This window comes from Schistocerca cancellata, chromosome 9, assembly GCF_023864275.1.
Source record: "Schistocerca cancellata isolate TAMUIC-IGC-003103 chromosome 9, iqSchCanc2.1, whole genome shotgun sequence".
Classification (NCBI taxonomy): Eukaryota; Metazoa; Arthropoda; class Insecta; order Orthoptera; family Acrididae; genus Schistocerca; species Schistocerca cancellata.
The window spans coordinates 344,851,358-344,874,796 of NC_064634.1; the positions used below are offsets into that span (position 1 = coordinate 344,851,358).

Consider the following 23,439-nt stretch of genomic DNA (forward strand, 5'->3'; position numbering starts at 1 on the left):
ACTAAGACGAACAGCGAACAAGGAGAACGGCTAAAAGACACAGACCTGACGCAGTTCCAAATCCTCACATACAGAGGCAAAACAAGAGGAGAAGAAACACACTAAAAAAAAGGAAAGGAAACACAAGGAAAGGAGAACAGAAACCGAAGGGAAACAAGGAGGTAATCGTGACTGGCGGACCTCTTACCTAAAACCTGGGTGAGCCAGTCACCCAGCAGCACATTAAAACCCTCTCCCTAAAATCTGAGGCAACAAATTGGACAGGACACAAAACCGTAAGACCTTAGCCACAGTCGTTACGTCGTCTTGCAAAATAGAGGGCAAATCCGGTGGCAAAGAAACCACCGCCCACTGGTCAGAGAATAAAAGACAGTCAAGTAAAACATGGCGGACAGTAATCTGGACGCCACAAGCACTGCAGATTGGGGGGTCCTTCCGCCGGAGTAAAAAACCATGCGTTAAGGGACTGTGCCCGATGCGGAGGCGAGTGAGGAGAACCTCACCCCGCCTGCATGACTGGTAGGACGTACGCCATGGCCGCGTGGTGGCCTTGACCAGACGCAGCTTGTTTTCACCAACTGTCAGCGTCAGCCACTCCTCTTCCCACTGACACATAACACGAAAACAGGAGGGAGGTAACAGCATGGAGGGGAACGGCACATTCAACAACGTTAGGGAGGGAACATGCATCTTTGGCTGCCACACCCGCCAGTTCGTTTCCCCTAATACCCACGTGCCCCGGCACCCAGCAGAGAGAAACCTCCTTCCCCTGCCGTTGCAGGTGGAGTAGGGCATCATGGATGTTCTGGACGACCGTATCCGCTGGGTACAAGTGTTGCATGGTCTGAAGGGCACTCAGGGAGTCAGAACAGATGAGAAACTTAAGACTGGGAACACATCTCATCTGCTCCAATGCCCGCAAGATCGCAAACAATTCGGCATCAAAGATGGTAAACGCTGCAGGAAGCCTTAACTTGACGACTCGATCAGGGAAAACAACAGCACAACCAACAGAGTCCCCCTGTTTAGAGCCATCCGTAAATACTGGTACATGGTCGGGATGCTGGTGTAAAATATCGGAAAATAAGGAGGTAAAAACAAACTCAGGAGTGCAGCTCATCCGGTACTCTGACAAGTCTAAAAGGACGCTGGGCCTCTGGAGCAACCAGGGAGGCAGGCGGGTAAAACCTTGGAGTTGGGGGGCCACACACTCCACACCAAGGGACTCAAGCAAATGCTTGGCACGAATTCCAAATGGTCTCATTGCCCTGGGACAACTGGAAAAGAGACGTTCCATAGGCGGTCGGGCAACGGTAGGGTACGCAGGGGAGGTAGGACAGGCAAGGAATTGACACACCCGTCGAACCATGAGGAGTTTCCGCCGGATGGCGAGCGGCGGTTCCCCTGCCTCAGCACACAGGCTGCGGATGGGATTAGTGCGGAAGGCACCAGTGGCCAGCCTGATACCCTCATGGTGTACTGGGTAAAGAATCTTCAGATACGAAGGCCTCGCTGACCCATACACGGTGCAACCATAGTCAAGAAGCGATCGGACGAAAGCCCTATAAAACTGCAGCAGACGCACCCGATCTGCTCCCCAGGACCGATGGCTCAGACACTTCAAAATATTCAGTGCCTTCAGAGCCCGCACCTTGAGGTCTTTAAGGTGAGGCAACCACGACAACTTGGAATCAAAGTGAGGCCCAAGAACCTCACAGTGTCGCTAAAAGGAAGAATGGTGTCCCTCAGACGCAATTCAGGGGAGGTAAAAAGACGTCGAGAACGATTAAAATGAACACACACACATTTGTCTGCAGAAAAAGTAAAACCCGTCTTCACAGTCCATGCCTCTAATCGCTTTATCGTAAGCTGCAACTGCCGACTAGCAGTGACAAGACTGGAGGAAGAACAGAAAACAGCAAAATCGTCCATACACAAGGAGCATTGGGCAGGACTCCGGATAGTGGACGTGATACTGTTAATGGCGACGGCAAAGAGGGTGACACTTAAAACGCTTCCCTGAGGAACACCATTCTCCTGCACGTACAAATCAGATAGCACCCGATATCGAAAGAGGCAGAGGGAAGGAAAGGACCGAATGAAGATGGGGAGACGGCCACGAAAGCCCCACTGATGGAGGATAAGGCGGCGCCAAGTAGTGTCATACACCTTACTAATGTCAAAGAATACACGTAGACAATGCTGGTTACGTAGGAAGGCCTGCTGGATGGCCGCCTCAAGCAGGGTAAAGTTGTCTATAGTGGAACGGCATCTCAGAAAGCCACACTGAGAGGGGCTAAGGAGCTGCCTGGTCTCGAGCAGCCAAACCAGGCGACGGTTGACCATGCGTTCCATCTTCCCGACACAGCTCGTCAAAGCAATACTTCGATAACTACTGGGATGCGTTCGGTCCTTCCCCGGTTTGAGGAGGGGAATCAAAATCGCCTCCCTCCACGAGTCAGGGCACGTGCCGGATAACCATATCATATTAAAACAATTCAGGAGAACTTCCTTGGATGGCAACAAAAAGTGCTGCAGCATGCTGAACCGGATTTGATCATGACCAGGCGCAGTATCATGAGCCACAGACAGTGCCGAATCCAGTTTCCACATGGTGAAGGGGCAGTTGTAGGGTTCAGAATTTGGAGACCGGAAGTCCAAGTGACCCCTCTCGATGGCAGTGCGGTAGCGGCAGAAATCTGGATCACAATTAATAGTGGCAGTAGATTCCGCAAAATGCATGGCCAGTGTCTGGGCAATGTCTCTCGGCACCGTGAGGAGACATCCCTGATGCAGCAATGCCGTGACAGGTAGCTGGCTGAGTTTCCCGGAAATCCTCCTGATGGCTTCCCATACGTTCATAGAACTAGTGGAGTGGGAGATGGAGTTCAAGAACGATTGCCATGACCGTCGTTTGCTCCCTTTAATCACTTGTCGCGCTTTGGCCCTTGCCACCCGAAAGGCCGCAAGATTGTCAGCTGAGGGACGACACTTGAAGCGGCGCAGAGCGGCACGGCGTGCCCGGATGGCTGAGCGGCACTCAGTGGTCCACCAAGGGACAGGACGCCTCTTGGGATGACCGTGGGATTGACAATTCAGCAGCATGGGAGATCACGGCTGTAACATTGTCTACCCATTCGTGGACGCTGGCACGGTGTTCCAAAACAGCCAGTTGGCTGAAAAGTGTCCAGTCAGCTCTGCAGAGGTGCCACCGGGGCGGCACTGGTAATGCCACAGCCTCATCCAGGAGGCGAATCCAAAGAGGGAAGTGGTCACTAGAATGGAGGTCAGCAGCAACCTCCCACAGAGCAGAATCCACGAGTGCTGGAGAGCAAAAGGAAAGGTCAATAGCTGATGACAACCCAGAAGCAGTACAGAAATGAGTGGGAGCACCAGAGTTGAGGATGCACAGTTCTTCAGACATCATGAGGCTTTCCAGAATGCGACCCCTGGGGCAAGTAATCGAAGAGCCCCATAAGACATTATGAGCATTGAAGTCCCCTAGAAGAAGAAATGGGCGAGGGAGTTGGCTAATAAGGTCTGTGAGAGCCTCAGAGTCTATTGCATCCTGTGGTGGTAAATAAACTGAACGGACTGTGAGCCTCCGACCCACAAGAAGGTCAACTGCTACTGCTTGCAAGTCTGTAACGAGAGGGAGCTTAGATGAGTGGTACACGTCACGGACAAAAACCGCAACACCACCCTTTGCCCTTTGCCCCGTCAGATCATCTTTTCGATATACGGTATAGCCCCGTAAAAAGGGAGCATCAGTAGCCTGAAATTGTGTCTCTTGGAGACATAAGCGCAAAGGGCACTCTCATACAAGGAGTTGTAATTCGGCCACATGCGTCCTGAACCCATTCCGGTTCCACTGTAATATGGGAGCCAGTGATCAGGGTGGCTGAACTTTCACCCTGCCTCTGTGCTTTGGAGGAGAGCCCGTACTGGCCGGAGACTTATTCCTGGGGCGAGAAGATCGCCCCCGATCGACATCAATGTCCATCAGCTCTGATGACGACCCACAGGAGATGTCAGACAGTACGATGGCCTCGTCATCGGACCGACCCTGACTAGTCTCCTCAGGTGGCAAAACCTTCACCTTTGGCATCTTTGTCTTGGGGGGGCTTAGAATGCAGAGCCTTGTCAACAGTTGGAGCTTTACTCGCCTGGGCAGAAGGCACCATATGGGGAGAGGCAGGAAGTACCCCAATGTCAGCAACCACGGCCTTGTCCGACGTTGCAGGGAGAGCCACAGGTTTGAAAACAACCGCAGCAGCACGAGTGCACTGGCAAACGCAGGTATTAGTGCTAACACTAGCAACCTCCGTTTGCGTAGCAACAGTGGCCATTTGTACCGGTTTTTTCAGAGCGGAAGCGAAAGATGATGTAAACACAGGAGGTTGCATGACCTTAAAGAGCTTCTTGGCCTCACCATAGGGGATGTGCTTAGATCTTTTAATCTCCTGTATCTTCCGTTCTTTGAGATAGATGGGGCAGACCCGGCTCCAGACAGGGTGACTCCCAGAGCAATTCACGCACTTCACAGGCGATGAACAATCGGCTCCTTCATGGGCAGGCTGACCACATTTACCACAAGTGGCTATCCCATTGCACCCCAACGTAGTATGCCAAAAGCACTGACATTTAAAACAGCGCATTGGGTTGGGGAAATATGGTCGTACTGGCAAACATAAGAACCCCACTTTAACATGCTCTGGGAGTCTCGGGCAACTGAACGTGAGAATAAACGAGTTGGATTTGACGAGGTCCCCATCGACTCGTTTCATAATATGCTGCACGTCAACAATACCGTCGTCAGCCCACTCAGATTTTAACTCTTCTGTGGGGATATAAACTCGGTCTCGATAGCATACTCTCCGAGACAGGTTGCTTTCCAAAGAGAAGCGACTTGACGGGAACTAGAAGTCTCAACTAACAGAGTCTCATTGCACAGTCGCATCACAGATTTCAGTGTTCCTGCAATTCCCTCAAGACCCTTGTGGATGTAAAAGGGAGAAACCCTCTCAAAGCTACCCAACTTCCGTTTAATAATCAAAAACACATTCTGTTTATCAGCATGTGCTCTGTTACGACAGTCTGAGAAATCTCTAGCAACACCAGGCGCTGGAGGACTCATAGCACGAAGTCGCTTTTTCGATAGGGTGTGTTTTCCTACCAGTGGCCCACCCAATCACCTGGTAGGGGGAAATGTAGAGGTCGAAGGGTCCATTGCGGTCCTACGAGCAGCTAGGGAACTAAACGTCCGCTCAGACAGAGCCCCACGTGCCTGAGTAAGCCTTATACAACTGGGGTGCGGCAGGTGCCCCAGAGGTTGCCCGCTTGCGACTGTTCCACCCCAACAGCCATGCATCTTGTAGGCGCGGAGCACACCGTAAGATTGAGGGGTTGTTATAGAGGTTGGCCTTCCTCGCAATCCAGGTGGTCAAGCCAAGATTACCATTCCCCGCAGCACACAACATTCCACCGCCGCGCTATACGGTGGTCGCTGAAGCATGTCCGGGGTTACGGTGACAGGAGACTGGCGGCGCTGACCAGTCCCCAGCTCAGGACCCCGGGGTCGCCAAGCCCGTACTCAGCAAATAAATGCTGAGCCCCTGGGGGCTTCAAGAATTCGATGACTGCCCTGGAAAGGGAGGACTGTCTTTTTAGACACTTGGCCTGGAAGACATAGCAGATAACTCTGCAAAAATTACATATGCGATGTGGGAGGAAAATAAACTAATTAAAAACACTGTTGCCTTTCACAGTTTCATTGATGAACTTGGTATATGGTAAGTGAAAGCAGTAACACACCAGCATCTGAAGAAGTTGCAACAACATACTGCAAATGTTGAAGGGTGTGTACAGGCTGAAGAACTATGTTTAGTGCTTTATTGTGAGTTTGCTGAGAACTGGTCTGTAATTGTCCCACAAGAAGTACAAGGGTATCATTGGAGTAATAACCAGGTTTCAATTTTTACAGGAGTGACATATTTTTAAAATAAGGCAAGTGTTGTAGTTATAAGTGATGACACATGAGATGACTCAGCACACACTTTGCTAGCAATTCGCAAAGTTCTTCAACTGAGCAGAAAAAAAGAAGAATGGTCCAAATTATTCCTGTGAACGGAATTCAGCAGACACCTTTTTGGACTCAAAATGATGGGCAAACTCATATAGCATGCACTTTAAAGAGCAAGAAATAAGACATTTCGTTCGCTCGGCCAACACCTCAGAAACAGCAGGATAATATTCAGATTCACAACCTGAGAAGGGGGAGGTTTGTGGTGTGTGTGTGTGTGTGTGTGTGTGTGTGTGTGTGTGTGTGTGTGTGTGACTGTGACTAGTGGGTGGATTGCAGAGATTATAGACACCACTTATGAGTTAAATGAAATTGTAGTGGATTTTATGCTATCACATGGATCAGCTGCTGGATATAGGTTTCCAGCTGAAGGACAGCAACAACCCCATCAATGCTCGCTCCCTGTTCACAATGATTTGAAGATTGTAAGTGCTCCAGTTCGTATTGGTTCAACAGGAAGGCATCACTCTATATCAAAGGAAGACACTGAAGCAGTGGAACACATTTTTAGTTCATTGACTGGCTAATTTCAGGACGAAACAGAGTGCACAGATGTTGTATAAATTGAAGCTTTGGAGCTTTCACATACATTTATGAACCATTTAAAATGCTTGAAAAATGAGTCTCTTATTAATCTTTCAAAACTAAAATTATGTTAAATAAGGCTAGGTTTTGATTTTTATGAGCCTTTTATGTGATGATAAAACAGGTTTTATGTATGGCAAAAATTTCAATTGTTTATAAAACCTGTTCAACCTAAAAGTGGAAGCTCTCCTTTTCAGGGAATGTGGAACTATATGGTGCTAATCAACAGAAAAATCAAAATTTTATGGATTGGCATTCGCGAAAAAAAAATTGTTTTCCATAAATTATAGAAAAGTTCAAAATTCTATAGTACAAGAACTTTGACAGTAAGTCCAAATGGAGGATTTCTTTGTAATCATAAAGCAATTACCTTTCAAATAAAAGAAAAACCAACAAAATATCTAGAACTGTTCCAGAGATACAGCATTTTAAAAACTTTCCCAAAATTCGGATCTTCAAAATGGTATGCACACTATTGTCTTTGGAGAGCTGTATCGCAGAGTAGACTTTTTTTGGAGAAAACAAAAGAATATGTGTTCCTTACTTAGTCCTTCATTTTAACATATGCTAAGTTCAATAACATCTGATACTATGAAGATAAGATTTTTTCCTAGCCTGCCTGAATTGATATTGACTATACCTTAAAAATAGATACTGTGTAAAATATTTTCCAGAAATCAAGATATAGTGCATATACCTGACTGCCTTGATACAAAGCTTTCCAAATGTCGTGTGAAATGAGTCACACAGTTGATGTTTCCAGAATCTGTGCTAACTGGCACTGAAGACGTCATTCTCTGAAAATCTCATTATGTCTGAGCTCAGAATATGTTCTAGGATTCTATTACAAATTGATGTTGAAGATATTCTACTACCCTTCTTGTGTTTTCTTCCAACTACTGGGCATGGATTTTAGTTAGAAGACGATAAAGAGGAATATTCAATACTAGCCGTTGGCTTTGGCCAGTGAGGTAGGAAACATGGCAAACTTCGTAAATGGCATGGCAACTACAATGTGATATCTGCAGCAACTTTTTCAAACATCGTAAACAACACAGGGGTTATAACTCAGTATCAGTGGTGTTTTCTTCAAATGGGATAAGCTACAGATTAGTTTGTTGCCACAACCAAGTATTACACTTTTACATTCACTGACTTCGCCAAATAACAAGCAAATTGCAAAAATATGTACCAAAAAATGACATCACAGCTGTCATAAAGATTATAACACAGGTCAAAGTTGACGACCAGTACTGAATATTCCTCCTGATCCGTGATTGACAGCTACCTATTTATAAAAGAGCTACCACAGCAATAATGAACCTGAGAGCAAATATGCTGATGCTTCTGTTTTGTTCATTGTTGTCATCCCGCATCCGACCATCCTGATTTAGGTTTTCCGTGATTTCCCAAAATCGCTCCAAACAAATGCCAGGATGGTTCCTTTGAAAGGGCACGGCCGACTGCCTTCCCCATCTTTCCCTAATCCAATGAGACCAATGACCTCACTGTCTGGTCTCCTTCCCCAAACAAACCAACCAACCAACCAACCAACCAAACAAACAAACAAACCAACCAACCATTGTTGTTACATCAATCTATGGATGACAGTCACCACCATAACACAACTGATGCAATTCATTTTTTTCATGTGCTTTTTTTCTTCGTGCTAATTTTTTTAATAGCACACAAAATAATGTATACAGCTAACAGCCAACTTAATGCCGCAGGTGACCGGAAACATATAAAGGAATTCGATACTGGAATGTACAGCTGTTTTGCTGCAGTCATACTGGGCATGCAGGCAATGGGAAACCAACATTATTGCCTTTTTCTGTGCCTGACAATCACTTTGTTATTCTGCTACAGGTACAGTTAGGCACAGATGAAGAGACTTGTACAGGATAGACTAGTGAGAAAATCTGCATGAAACCAGCCTTCAGACTGAAGACCACATCACAGCAGGTAAATAGCAGCTATTTTTGTGCCAATTTGAATGGTCTTCAAAAATGCCTTCACGTAGACAATTTATGTGATGGCATTTGAGAGGATTCCTTAACAGGAAAGATTGTATGCACAGAGGTATTCAAGCAATTATTCTTCCCATGCTCCATATGAGAATGGAACAGGAAGGAACCTCAATAACTGGTACAGTGGGATGTACCCTCTGCCATGCACCTAACCGTGGTTTGCAGAGTCTAGATGCAGATGTATGTGTAGTATGCTGGTGGCCACAGTATTACTGCACATTATACATGTGCGAGCTTAAACTTTTGTTGAGTGTTTGACTTTTTCCATACCACTTTGACATGCTTGTTAAAAAGCTATTAACACAAATGCTGTTGTGGAATTTATGTTATTAAGCCATAGAGTTTAGCACTAGTGTATCTACACATATTACTAAATTAAAGTCTCCCACAATGTTTTTTGTGTCTACATGTGGAGATTAATCTCAGGAACTACTGTAGGGATTTAGATATAGTTTTCACTAATAGATAGACTGATTCGCGAAGAAGGTTTGTGTATATAATTATACAACTGGTGAGTGTAATATATGTATTGTTATCTGTTCCACATTTAATTGGCTTCTGAAGTGACATCTTTTGGCAATGATGGGAGTTGCAAGTTGATCAGCTACAGAGGTAGTTACTTGGTAGGAGAAGCAGTAAACAGCTGCCACAACTCCAGAAAGCAACCAAGTTTAAACAGAATCTGTACATATCTATATACATATTATAAATTTAAGTCAGCTGCTTGGTCTTTGTCAGTATGTGGAGGCTAACTGGCAGAAGATACTTAGAGCTCCACTACCTGTGCAAAGCTGGGGCAGTTCACTACTAATGTCTAAATGCAGAGGGTACAAAATGATGCTACTGGCTGTAAAAGCAGATAAGAAAAAGAACAACATATAATGAAATTTGTGTAATAAAAACTTTGGTATCTGGAATGAGATACAGCATAGTAATTTATGAGATTATTTTTGTAGAAAGTACTTTTAAATAATTCCACATTTCAAAAGGATTGGTAAGATTTAATATCTTCACCCCACTTTCACTTACATGTAGATAATGTTCAGTAAACTATTTGTTGGAAATTTAGGAGTATCATGTAATTTTTTGAATTTATCTTACAGTTATACTAAAAATGCCTTAAATATAAATTGAACACAGGACTCTAAGAAACACTACAGATCTCTCTAGTGCTACTACTTTTATTCTGTCTCCTCTTTCACTGACTTTGCCGTCTCACTAACAAACTGTAATCTTCCAACCTAACTCATATCTTGAGCTATGCTACATCAATCTGCCTACAACTAAGATTTTTTGTGGGGCAGACACTGCCTTACTAGAGACTAAGCACGAGATGAGCCTTGTATGCAAACTAAGTACCTGTGGATATGCTGCAGTCACTAGTTTCGCTGCAAATGGTGTGCAGAATAGATTTGAGAGAATTATATTTTCCTCTGGTACATGGTGTTCCCTGAGGACAGCAACTGCTTTAATCACCGTGTTCCCTGTACCTGTAGAAAAAGATAACAACGCTGAGCATTACTCACTGAAGTAGATAAGAAAGACTTGGTAATTTGATCTGCAACAACTGTATTAAATGTAAAGAAAGCCTATATTCGCAAGGTGATTAATTTGTCTCTGAAGTCCTTAACAGACTCCTACACCATAAGTGGTTTGAAAGGATTAAACTTCGGGAAGCTGCTGTACATTCTTGATAGCAAATGCTGTTTTCAACTAAGCAACAGCATAAAGGCAATGCTAAATTTCTAATGATTTACTCACTCATGATGGGGTACATCACAAGAACTTTTCTATCTGCGATGTCCTCTGGAAAGCGCGCATACACCACACGAGCTTCGTGAGTTTCTGCATCCGATTCTACCAGTATCTTCCCAATTCGAATTGAACGGCAACAATCGCGAAGCCCCTGAAGGAACGACCAAACATTTACGTGACTTCAAATATATTCCAGTGAACTGGAAGCTGAGAAAGTAAATCGATTTGTCTGCAAAACAACTCTTGTGTAAGTACATGCACTTGCATAAGGCTTTAAATATCAACCATCAGTTTCTAATTCTACTCTTACCGTACCTGTTCCATAGCTTCTCCGCTCCTTACAATACTAACTCCACAGTTTCCTTTCTGATACTTTAGTCCTTCGTACTTGGCCCCTGTCGGTGTCGTGACAACACATTTCGTGAATGGCAACTGATTCAGGCTTTCTTCAATTACGAGCCGGATCTGAAAAACGCATACTGTTGAACACGCGGCCTATCCATGGTACTACGAAAATTATGTCTTCATTAGCCTTGCGCGCTAGATGCACTTACTAAGCGATCTGCATAAAATTTGAAATCACTTCTGGAGGTATTTCTGGAAAAAAGGTACGTGTAAAATTATAAATTATTCTACAACTTAAAGTAGCCGTAAAAATAACTTCCAAAAACCACTCGTTTTTAACCTGTCTCGTAGTATTGTCTGCAATTCCTTCACTTGATCATTGTTCGGCAGTATCTTCAAATTTGGACCGTAATCTTCTTTTATTTCATTTTTATGTTCAGGTAATCTACTGATTAAACCACTTAATTCACCGGCACTTCCCATAATATTGCGACGGATAATGTTGTTCTCTTGTAGTCTGATTACGATGAGAGCAGCACTTTACAGACTTGTAAGCGCCTACGTAAATAGCGAAAAAATCGTGTGATCCACACTGTCGTACATCCACATTGCAATTCGCGGTGCGAATCACGAGTCAAAGATAATAAATTAGCCATGTTTACAGTTGCTGTGCTTTGTTTTGACATGTGGGATGTTTTTTCCATTGGAGAACATTGGCCCGTGACAGTGAAGTGTGAACAACCTGAACAAGTGAAGTGATCATGTCCAGGCAAGGAACTCGGTTGGATGCCAAAAAAGTGGTAAGTAATTACGAGACAAACGGTAGGAGTAATGTAGTAGCACAACTGCAAGTTGCATCGAAGATGACCCGTTAGCTGATTGATGACAGAAAAACAACGAATGGGTAACTAATAAATTGTATTTGCTCATCCCCCGTTCACTCTTATGCTGTCAATAATTCCTGTTGTCATTAGCTGTAACTGGATGAGGGTGTTGAACTAAAAAATTGTATTCGTGGCACGCCCTTGTGTTTGCATGAATAGGGCAGTAACAGTTTATTTTACGGCACAGAAGCCATTAGTTGTTGAATTAGTTAGCCATTCTGAGTACCACAAATTAATCCACTGCATCATAAAATTATTGAAAGAATACTGCCTGCATAGAACATTTTCAAAGTACGTAGGCAAGTTGTTAACCCACAGTTATAAAATTGCTACGGCTATCCATGCCAGTGCCGAAGTTAATACAATGCAATACAATCCTGGAATATGTGAAAATTGTTGAATGATGTAGGTGAACGGCATGTGTAGGTTATTTTTGTCCTTCAGTGCTTCAGAAACGTAGGGACTGTTTCCCCCCTAGAAACGAGGCTACTTCTTGCAAACCACAGAGCACATACAGTTTATTTTATTTATTTCGTACTCCATCGATCCAACTATGATAAACTCACAAGGACATTGTGTGTGTCAGTAAACAATCAATACAATTATAGTAGTAAAGCAGTCAATCAGACAAAAGTAATACTACATGTTTGCTAGACACATATGTTGTAAGAGTGGCAGATTACATCAAACATTACACGTAGAACGTGAAAACAAATTAAAACCCAGTGAAAATGACTATGTTACATGGGTATGGTACCTACATCATTGCTCAAACTTAAACTATGGATTTACCATAGTTTAAATACTCAAAATATCTGGTCCACAGACCTAGGTAGTTTTTTTCATTGTGGCTAAAAAACACTTTTAAACTGTAAAATGACCTTTCCAGTAGAAATTACTACAGATGCTCCATAAAAGAGGAATGGTTATCAAATTTGTTTTTAATATCTGGAGGGAGAGCATTAAAAACTTTTGCACCAGAGTACTGTACACCCATTTGCACCATAGTCAGGTTTTTACATTCATTGTGGCAATTGTGCTTTCTCCTGGTATCATATGCATGGTATTCACTATTTCTTTTATGGAACTCAGTATTTTTGCCGATGGAACCCATAAGGGAAAATATGTACTGGGACGTGATAGTAAGAATTTTTTGTTTCCGGAAAAGATTTCTACAACTGCGTCTGGAGTCTACGCTGCTCATTATTCTTATAACACGTTTTTGGGCCAAGAGTATTTTCTTTGCTAGTGTTTTGTTTCTCCAGAATATAATACCATATGTTATATGAGAATGGAAATATCCACAGTATTCTATTTTCATTGCGTGTATGTTTCCGCTCTCAGAGAGAATGCGTAGGGCAAAAATCGAGGTGAATCTCTTCTGAAGATGTGTTATATGATGAGACCAGTTTAATCTGGAGTCAATTAAAATGCCTTTGTTGTCTCAACCCTTTCTATTGACTCTGTTGCATATTTCACAGTTAATTCATCCTCCATTTTAGCAGTTGCTGTGAACTGAATATAATTAGTCTTATTAAAGTTCAACGAAAGTCCATTGAAGCTAAACCATTTCACGAAATCAGTTAGAATATTCTTGACAGATCCTTGAAGATCTTCACATGTATGACAATCAATCACAATGTAGGTGTCATCTGCAAAAATAGTAGAAAAGCACTGTAACATTGTAGGCTACGTTGAGATAGGTCATTTATAAATATGAGGAATAGTAGAAGACCAAGAATGGATCCTTGGGGCACTCCAGATTTAATGGTTCTCCATTCAGATGAAACCAGGCCACTATGGATCTCTTGGTACTATATACTACTGCTTTCTGCTTTTTCTCTTTGAGGTATGATTCTAACCACTTATTTACTAAGCCAGTTATTCTGAATAGGTTTGCTTTCTGTAATAGGATTTGGTGGCTCACAGTGTCAAACGCTTTTGACAAGTCACAAAATAATGCAGTTGTTACCATTTTGTCATTAATTGGTTACAGAATATTATTTGTGAAAGCATAAATTGCTTGTTCAGTTGACCATCCCTTTCGGAATCCAAATTGACTTTTGCTGAGAATGTTATATTTATTTAGATGTTCCAAAATTCTCGTGTATATAAGCTTTTTCAGTATTTTAGAAAAGGCTGTTAGAAGAGAAATTTGCCTGTAATTTGTGACTTTGGTTTTGTCACCTTTCTTGAAAAGGGGTTATACAACTGCATATTTGAGTCTGTCAGGCACAGTTCCATGTTGTAAGGATGCATTAAAAATTTGGCTAAGTACATCACTAATCTAAGCACAGCACTGTTTTAGTAAATTATTAAAGATATTATCTACCCCAGTGGAGTAAGAATTCTTGAGGGAGATGATTATTCTTTTAATTTCAGATGCTGTGACAGGTCTAATGTGAATTTTACCTGTATGTTTGGGTATTGTCTTTTGCATCCTATTATTCTGAAACTGACAAGAAGTGGTTGTTGAAAATTTTGGCTATGTTATCAGGATCGTGTAGTAGATTACCTTCATGTTTAATTTTGAGTTCTTCAGAAGTTCTTATAGTTTTCCCTGTCTCCCTTCTAACAATGTTCCAGATAGTCTTAATTTTGTTATGAGAGTTATCAATTTCTTGATCAAAATACAATGCTTTTGATTTTTGGATTACCTTTTTTAGTACATTTTGTAATGGCTAGTTTTCGTATTGTCCTTAGCATTCTAGTTGCAATGTCAAGTTCCCTCTTTGTTTTACATGCTTGTTTAATTCACTTTGTGATCCAGGGTTTGTTCTGTGATGTACCAGTTTTGCTTCTGACAGACTTTTTTGGGAATACCTCTTCAAATCAGGCTGAGAATTCATTTATGAATATACACTACTGGCCATTAAAATTGCTACACCACGAAGATGACATGCTACAGATGCGAAATTTAACTAACAGGAAGAAGATGCTGTGATATGCAAATGATTAGCTTTTCAGAGCATTCACACAAGGTTGGCGCCAGTGGCGACACCCACAACATGCTGACATGAGGAAAGTTTCCAACTGATTTCTCATACACAAACAGCAGTTGACCAGCGTTGTCAGGTGAAATGTTGGTGGTTGTTCAGGGTACTAATTTCTCAGGATCTATACACCCAAATTGCATGAAAATGTAATCGCATGTCAGTTCTAGTATAATATATTTATCCAATGAATACCAGTTTATCATCTGCATTTCTTCTTGGTGTAGCAATTTTAAGGCCAGTAGTGTATTAAATTTGGCATTAATATCATCCACCCTGTATACTGGGCTCCAGTCCATCTGTTGCAGTTTGTGTTTAAAGACATCAAGTGAATCACTAGTCATTATCCTAATAGATTTCCAGGTGGAGGTTACTTTCTTGAGGGGGTGTGCTGTCATGTAGGGTGAGGAGCTGTCCATCATGGTCAGACTGACCATTCAAGACAGGGATGACAGTGAAGCAATGGTGCCTACTTAAATCTATAAAAATATTGTGTATCAAAGACTGACTCTCCGGTGTGATTCTGGAGGGAAAGTCAACTACTGGAGTAAGATTATATGAATTCATCAGATGCTGGGGCTATACTTTCTTGTTGTTTTCAGTTACAAAGTCTACATTAAAACCCCAAAGAATGATTATTTTCTTATTTTTAGAAAATAGAGTAGATAACAATAATTCTATTTGCACCATAGAAGCCCTTAGGGCTTAGTTCCAGGTACCCTGTAAAACGCCACTATTATTACTGGGGAGCTATTTACTGTAACTTCTATTGCACAGGCTTCAAATAGTTGTTCTAAACAGTATTTACTTACATCTGTAGATCTAAATATGACTTTATTTTTAACAGAAATAGCTACACTACCTCTTCCCTTGATGTGTCTAGAGTAGTAGCTTGCAATGTTGTAGTTAGAATCTAAATGTAATAAGTTAATACCATTTGTGATATGATGTTCTGTAAAGTATAATATTTGAGCATTGTTTATACAATTTCTGTCTTTTAGGCCTGTATTAACAGACTTCTGATCTACGTTGCTTCTAAGTCCTCCAATGTTTTGATGAAAGATGGACAGGTTAGACTTGTTTGTAGAGGTGCCACTTATCTTGGGTGCTTCTTGTTCTTTGTATCTGTAGTTAAAGAATATTTTAGATGTAATGGGCGAACTACTTTCCGTCTGCTTGCTGTTCAATGTGCAGTCTGCTTGGCTGTTGTTGTTTCTTCTGTTGCTGGTGGTACTTTTTCCTTTTCTTCTTCTGCAGGTGACATTACGGCTAAAAATTCTTGGTGTATTTGTTGAGTATGGCTTCTGCTTCTTGGTGACAATCAAGTGGTGAAGTTATTTTTGGAGCTTGCAAAATTTGTGCTTCATTCACCACCATCCTTTTTGGCTTGAACCATTTCGTAATTTGAGGTTGTTTTACGATTTGATTGTTCCTTTCTGGGTTTAAACGACTTCGTAATCTGCAACTGATTGAGGGCTTAAGTGTTTGCTGCTCACCATAAACCGTTTGTAATTCTCATTAGGGTGCTACTTGTCCTTTTTTCTTAATTGTGAGGCGAGTTAGTAGTAAATATTTTATCAGCAAGAACCTCTTTTTCCTGATGTGTTTAAATGAAGGCCATTAGCTGTATAGAACCTTCGCTCTAAAATGTTTGTGCCTGTTACATCAACATTCTGGAAATGAGAACATATTTCCATGAAACTCTTGTTAACGACACTAATTTCGCGGTTCATGCATGCCCAACTCGGTAAATCATGATGCTGTGAGACATTCCAAAGGGAACATTTGTATGAGTTAAATTATTTAGAGAATTTCTCAGTTCTGTGATAACCTTGTATGATTCATTTCTATAAACATCGTTAGCTCCTCTGAGCAAAACAACAAAATCATCCATAGTCAAACTAGTTACTTCATTAGATTTTGTTAGGTTTGTTAGTTCTCATAATGAGGCCCCAGGCATCATGAATCCAGATGCCCTCAAGTTGTATCTTTCCGTTAACACTGCAGAAATTCCCTGGGCGTGATTATCCCCTAATACACAGATCTTCTCGTGTTGATACATCTAATACTCATATCCTGGTGTAACTAAAAACTATAGAGAAAACCTCAGTTTATGTGAACCCAAGTACCCAATCATACTGTAATTATTGATGGAGACTTTAATCATCCAAACTACAATTTTGTTAGTGGTGGGTGTGATAAGACACCCTATGAAGCATTACTAAATGCCTTCTCTGAAAACTACTAAGAAGAGATTGTTAGTAACCCCACTCATTGGTGAAAACTCTAATGCCAGCAAATAGATCTGCCCTCTTTGAGGCCAGTGGGCGAGACATTCATAAATGGGCATTTGCCTGGGAATTTGCCCAAAGCTGTTTTAAATGCCCAAAATCTGGGCAGTTGTAAACAAAAGTACTTTTAAAGTTTTTATTGCTAGAATGTATAATTTACCAATTAAAATACGGGAATAGGACAGTACTCCCAATATAAAAAGTTAGTAAATGCTTACACCTGCCTTTATTACTAAGAAAGAAAGGAAAGAAAAGATAAGCATGTTTTTTCTACTAGTCTCTCAACATGCTGTATGAAGGAAGGGCACATGTTGCTGACAACTGCTTATATTTATAAATCCCTTTTAATTTTTACCAGTTCTACACCTCTCTCTCTCTCTCTCTCTCTCTCTCTCTCTCTCTCTCTGTCTGTCACACACACACACACACACACACACACACACACACACACACACACACCATTGAACAGTGTAGTGATAAGCCGGTATAAAATACGTTGCCCTCAGGTCATTGCTTTGTAATATAACATGCTTTATAGTCTGTGTCAAACCTCTGAATATTACATATAACTGAAGAGTGATTATTGATAACAAAATCATTACTGAACATATTAAACAGCTAGCATGTGTTTCTGAATGATAAATGTGATTCTTAAATATTAAATTGTTTATGGTGAAAAAACAAAAAAAAATTGTTTATTGTCAGATGTAGTGACTTAGAGACAGACTATAGTTTGCTTTATTTATCGACTTTTGTATGACTGCAATGCTTTGAAGATAAAATAAGAATGCTAACATAAAAAAGATTTGATAACAAAGAATCGACACTGGAATCGTTTGATTCCAATACTAGTTGATTCCTAGAGGATCCACGATTCTTGAAATTGTGGAATCGGTATTGCTGCATGTCATATCCCTAACTAAAATCACTATGGATAATTTTTTTAACTCTAATTCCAGTTGTGAGATTTAAAACTTTCCCGGCCTACATATTGTTCCACAAAATTTTGGGCGAACTGCCGGATGTTTGCAACTTCCTGCCACAATATTTCGGTGCGGCGTCTTCTGGTCATCTTCAGGTGATACTGGCGAAAACTCCCTGAGCTCTAGTATTCAAGGCCCCTTGGGGACATGCGTGGTGGATTTACTTGGCGTTGCACATGAGCTACTTGAACGCGTTCGATTCTGCTGTGCTGCGTGTCCTACGTGGTGAAAACTCACCGCATCGATATTAATGCAATTGTCTTTCTGTGGTTCCATCACAGACCACTTCCCTACCATTGGTCTCAGCAAAGATGCCAAATACTTTGCTAAGTCATAAGTGGCTGCTCCAATATTACTTACAATTGGACATAATGGCATGTTATCCTTGTGAATCTTTGGCAATCCATATAGCCTAGGTGGAACTGAACTATTTGGTTTCAGTTTCTTAGTTACCTCCTTTGGTAAGGAACTGTTAGTCAGAAGTTCTGCTGTTTTCCTCGCCACTCGGGTAGTAGGATCGTTATCTTTTTTGCGATATGTTGAGTCGCTTAATAGAAATTAATCTTATTAATATAGTCCTCTCGTAGCATTAAAACAGTAGCATTACCTTTGTCCGGTTTAAGTACCACTGTATCCAGGTCTTCTCCCAAGTTCCAGAGGACTACCCTCTCCGTAGGTGAGATGTTGCTCTTCGGCGGTGTATCTCTTGTCAACACACATCAAGACTCCCGGCGCACTTCCTCAGCTTCTGCAGCAAGACGACGTTGTGCGTTTGGGAGGATGATGGTTCAAACCTGTGTCCAGCCATCCTGATTCAGGTGTTCTGTGAATTCCCTAAATCACTTCAGGCAAATGCTGGGATGGTTCTTTTGAAAGGAGTGTCCAAGTTCCTTCCTCATCATTCCCTAATCTCAGATTGTACTCCACCTCTAGTGACCTCCTTGTAATGTAAAAAAGAAGTGCCCTTCTTTGAAGGCCTTCACACGCCAGAGGATTTATGCTGGTCTTATTGATACAAAGTCTTTTCCACTAATGATGCCAGTGTACCCATATGATCTGATGACAATTTTTTTATTTACAATTCATACTTGAGGAGATTGATGGCTAACATGTATCTACTAATTTTGACTTATTTAAGATTGCTAATTGGTAACACAAATTATAATTCTTTAATTTTGTGTGAAATGTTTGTCCATGTGAACTTCTGACTTGCCAGCCATTGTGTAAAGCTACTTTATCTTACCTATTTTTAACATAGGTAATCCCATAAATTCCTTCTTTGATGTACTTACATTAACATAGCTAAATGTATTACCTGTTTTTGATATGGGCACATATGCATATGTAGATAAATGCATTTTCACTTAGATTTGGGTTTACACATTTGATTTTTTTCCAAATAGTTTAACACTGAGGTGCACAGTTGTTCTGTATGAAAGGTCAAAATGGTGTATTAAATGTGCAAACAAGGTTTACACTCGGCGCACTGGCTGATGGAAGGGGCTGTAAATGGAAAATGCCTTTGCAGACACTCCCATCAGCTACCACGCCAAGTGTCAGCATTGTTTGTGCGAACAATATTTGTTTCTCATTACAGTACACTATCTACAACGGGTAAGGTTTTGCGTTACAAACAACTGAAGAGTCTTATATGCCTCTACCTTGATCAGAACATACTTATTCCAGATGGTCAACATTGTTACATATCAATACCTTAGATTTCTTTTGAAAAATTATTATGTGAGTTACATTTGACATAACTATTGCTAGTGTAGCCACAAAATGTATGCTTTTCTCTCATATTCACTTTTACGTTTATTAGCCCTTAGGCAAGAAATACAGGGTTATTACAAATGATTGAAGCGATTTCACAGCTCTACAATAACTTTATTATTTGATATATTTTCACAATGCTTTGCACACACATACAAAAACTCAAAAAGTTTTTTTAGGCATTCACAAATGGTTGATATGTGCCCCTTTCGTGATTCGACAGACATCAAGCCGATAATCAAGTTCCTCCCGCATTCGGCGCAGCATGTCCCCATCAACGAGTTTGAAAGCATCGTTGATGCAAGCTCGCAGTTCTGACATGTTTCTTGGTAGAGGAGGTTTAAACACTGAATCTTTCACATAACCCCACAGAAAGAAATCGCATGGGGTTAAGTCGGGAGAGCGTGGAGGCCATGACATGAATTGCTGATCATGATCTCCACCACGACTGATCCATCGGTTTTCCAATCTCCTGTTTAAGAAATGCCAAACATCATGATGGCAGTGCGGTGGAGCACCATCCTGTTGAAAGATGAAGTCGGCGCTGTCGGTCTCCAGTTGTGGCATGAGCCAATATTCCAGCATGTCCAGATACACGTGTCCTGTAACGTTTTTTTCGCAGAAGAAAAAGGGGCCGTAAACTTTAAACTGTGAGATTGCACAAAACACGTTAACTTTTGGTGAATTGCGAATTTGCTGCACGAATGCGTGAGGATTCTCTACCGCCCAGATTCGCACATTGTGTCTGTTCACTTCACCATTAAGAAAAAATGTTGCTTCATCACTGAAAACAAGTTTCACACTGAACGCATCCTCTTCCATGAGCTGTTGCAACCGCGCCGAAAATTCAAAGCGTTTGACTTTGTCATCACATGTCAGGGCTTGTAGCAATAGTAAACGGTAAGGCTTCTGCTTTAGCCTTTTCCGTAAGATTTTCCAAACCGTCAGCTGTGGTACGTTTAGCTCCCTGCTTGCTTTATTCGTCGACTTCCACAGGCTACGCGTGAAACTTGCCCGCACACGTTCAACCGTTTCTTCGCTCACTGCAGGCCGACCTGTTGATTTCCGCTTACAGAGGCATCCAGAAGCTTCAACCTGTGCATACCATCGCCGAACGGAGTTAGCAGTTGGTGGATCTTTGTTGAACTTCGTCCTGAAGTGTCGTTGCACTGTTATGACTGACTGATGTGAGTGCATTTCAAGCACGACATACGCTTTCTCGGCTCCTGTCGCCATTTTGTCTCAGTGCGCTCTCGAGGCAGCAGAAACCTGAAGTGTGGCTTCAGCCGAACAAAACTTTGAGTTTTTCTATGTATCTGTAGTGTGTCGTGACCATATGTCAATGAATGGAGCTACAGTGAATTTATGAAATCACTTCAATCATTTGTAGTAGCCCTGTAGATATTCTATGCCAACATTTCTACTTACTTCATTTCTGGTTACTCTTTTACTACTGTTTATGCACGAATCCTGCCTGTTTCTTCATCGAAAAAGTTGGTGTGGATTGTACCTTTCATTGGTTTACAGTCCACAGATTGTTTTCAATATTATCGCTATTTTTGTTGTAGTATACTGTATCAGGCCACTAGTTTTTCTCTGCCACACATGCAACATTTAACTGAACATCTTAGTGTTTGTGAAATCTTGGAATTGCAACAGTGATGTCACTAACCACATTTTCTTGTTCTTCAGATTGACTGTCGGATATTTCTGTGACTTTTTTGTCTCTGTTTAATTTAATTTCCCTGATATATCTCCATGGTCTTCCTCAGTCTTGCCACCCTGTTATTAGTGCATATTTCTTTAAACTGATGACATAAACGTTTTATACTCAGATCTTCAGGGGAAGAGGTTTTCCATTTGGGATTTGACTTTATTAACATGGAACAGTGTGCTAAAACATTCTTAATTCTGTTCCACATAAATTATTACTTGAATTTATTTACTCTTTAAAATTACTTTGTGTGTAATGGTAACTCAGCACCATCCACTGCGAAGTATTAGTACTTACTTCTTCCATCCCATAGCTCTCTCTCCATGTGACACAATGTCTCTGGAACAGCAGGTAACTTTCCCAAATGCTAATCCAAACTCTCACATGCACATCCTCGTGCCCTCCTCTATGTTGGTAGCTACTCCACAGCCACTCAGCTACTATCCCACCCTTTACAATTCTGCTTGTGTATACATTGTGACTGCTCTTAGAACATTTGCTACCGCCGCCTTCATCGTCATCATTCAGTTTTCTTTTCTCATTGCCTATGAATTTCTTACAAGTCATTGTTCTCAATTCTGTCTTTTGCTACTCGCTAGCCAATATTATGTTTTCATAGTACACATTTTTAAACATTTCTTGCCTTTGTTACTGCAATTTTACCTTATAGATCAGCCAGTGACATTCCAATCCAAAGTGTGTAGTCCACACTGCCTGCAGCTGTTGCCACAATACACACTACTAATAAATCAGATGTAAGCAATGAGATGCAATTCTGACTTGATCTGACAGTAATACTGAATTTTTCATGTCTTCTTAAATAATAACAATTAAGTTAAGCTTTCCCTTCAGTCCTGTTACTACACTAAAACATGTTACTATGTTAAAATTCAGCTAACTGAATCAACTGCTGCATTTCAGACTCTGCTCTAAAAAGCCTTGAACTCCAGTTATTTTCATTTGGGTCACCTGAGTGTTGTAAAGAATTAACAGCTTGTCCTGTATTAGGGGAGGGGGAGTTGCTCACAGTTCTCTCTGTCAGGATGACTCTGTTGAAATAGCCTACATGAAGAAACTTCCCAGGTTAAATTTAACGCCCGATGTGACTGGAACATCAAATTTCTACTGCACCTTGTCAAGATAGGAGAATTACATGGACTGATATCGAGAAGAAAGTGTGATGTGTTATGGACATAATGAACAGTATGCAAAAACTCAAACTAATGAGGCAGGGTACTCACAATTATGACAGTTAACACATGTATACAAAATCAGTGACAAAGTAAAAGAAAATCTGTTCTTTTGACATTGGCAAGATACCCTCTAAAATGAAAGCTAAGACATTTGAAAAGAAAACATGAATTCCAACATTAATTATTATGGCAGTTTTGCTAAGACGAGAAACTGTGACAGAAACACAAGGGAAATTACTTATAGAATAAAGCAGGTTAAATTATAATTCACCAAGTAGAGAAGTTTGATTATTTTGAAATATATTGAAACTTGCATGTTGAGCCAACTCCAACTGAAGTGTGTGAGAATGGACATACAGGTATAGCCCATCTGGATTAGAGTCCAGTGTGTCGTTATGTCTTTCTTAATTTACTCATCATTAATATCAGGAGGCCTATATCTTATTTGTTTGTGTGAGCTCAGAATTATAGAGGTCAAAAGTGTGGATACCTGGCTTGAAGCAACTGTAAAGCTTTGCAACGGAAATGCACTTCTCAGAAGCCTATTAATTAGACTTTCCAATAAAGAATTTCACTTTAATCTTTATTTCGTTTTTATTTCAGAATTCGGAGCTGTTTACCCTCACATATGGAGCACTGGTATCTCAGTTGATGAAAGATTATGAAAATGTTGAGGATGTTAACAAACAGTTGGAGAGAATGGGTTACAATATTGGTGTACGGTTAATAGAAGACTTCCTTGCTCGTACTGCATCTGGAAGGTGTTATGATTTCCGTGACACTGCAGAAAAAATCCAGGTACCTCAACATA

General features: G+C 41.3%; 2 protein-coding genes across 3 annotated transcripts in view; one reads left to right on the top strand and one right to left on the bottom strand.

Moving 5' to 3' along the window:
- Positions 1 to 11,431, bottom strand: part of LOC126100250 (uracil phosphoribosyltransferase homolog) — a 47,256-nt gene extending 35,825 nt beyond the window's left edge. The window contains exons 1-5 of the mRNA XM_049910833.1: positions 11,138 to 11,431; positions 11,007 to 11,049; positions 10,768 to 10,917; positions 10,459 to 10,603; positions 10,057 to 10,187 (exon numbers count right to left, since the gene is read on the bottom strand). Coding sequence (XP_049766790.1) covers positions 10,057 to 10,187; positions 10,459 to 10,603; positions 10,768 to 10,917; positions 11,007 to 11,049; positions 11,138 to 11,280 — 612 coding nt within the window. The 5' untranslated portion in view covers positions 11,281 to 11,431. The remainder of the gene's footprint in view (positions 1 to 10,056; positions 10,188 to 10,458; positions 10,604 to 10,767; positions 10,918 to 11,006; positions 11,050 to 11,137) is intronic.
- LOC126100251 (trafficking protein particle complex subunit 3) overlaps positions 11,430 to 23,439 on the top strand; it is a 34,650-nt gene continuing 22,640 nt past the window's right edge. Inside the window, exons 1-2 of one of the 2 annotated variants that reach the window (XM_049910834.1) lie at positions 11,430 to 11,597; positions 23,232 to 23,426. In XM_049910834.1, coding sequence (XP_049766791.1) covers positions 11,559 to 11,597; positions 23,232 to 23,426 — 234 coding nt within the window. In that variant the 5' untranslated portion in view covers positions 11,430 to 11,558. The other variant, XM_049910835.1, reaches the window with a different exon arrangement.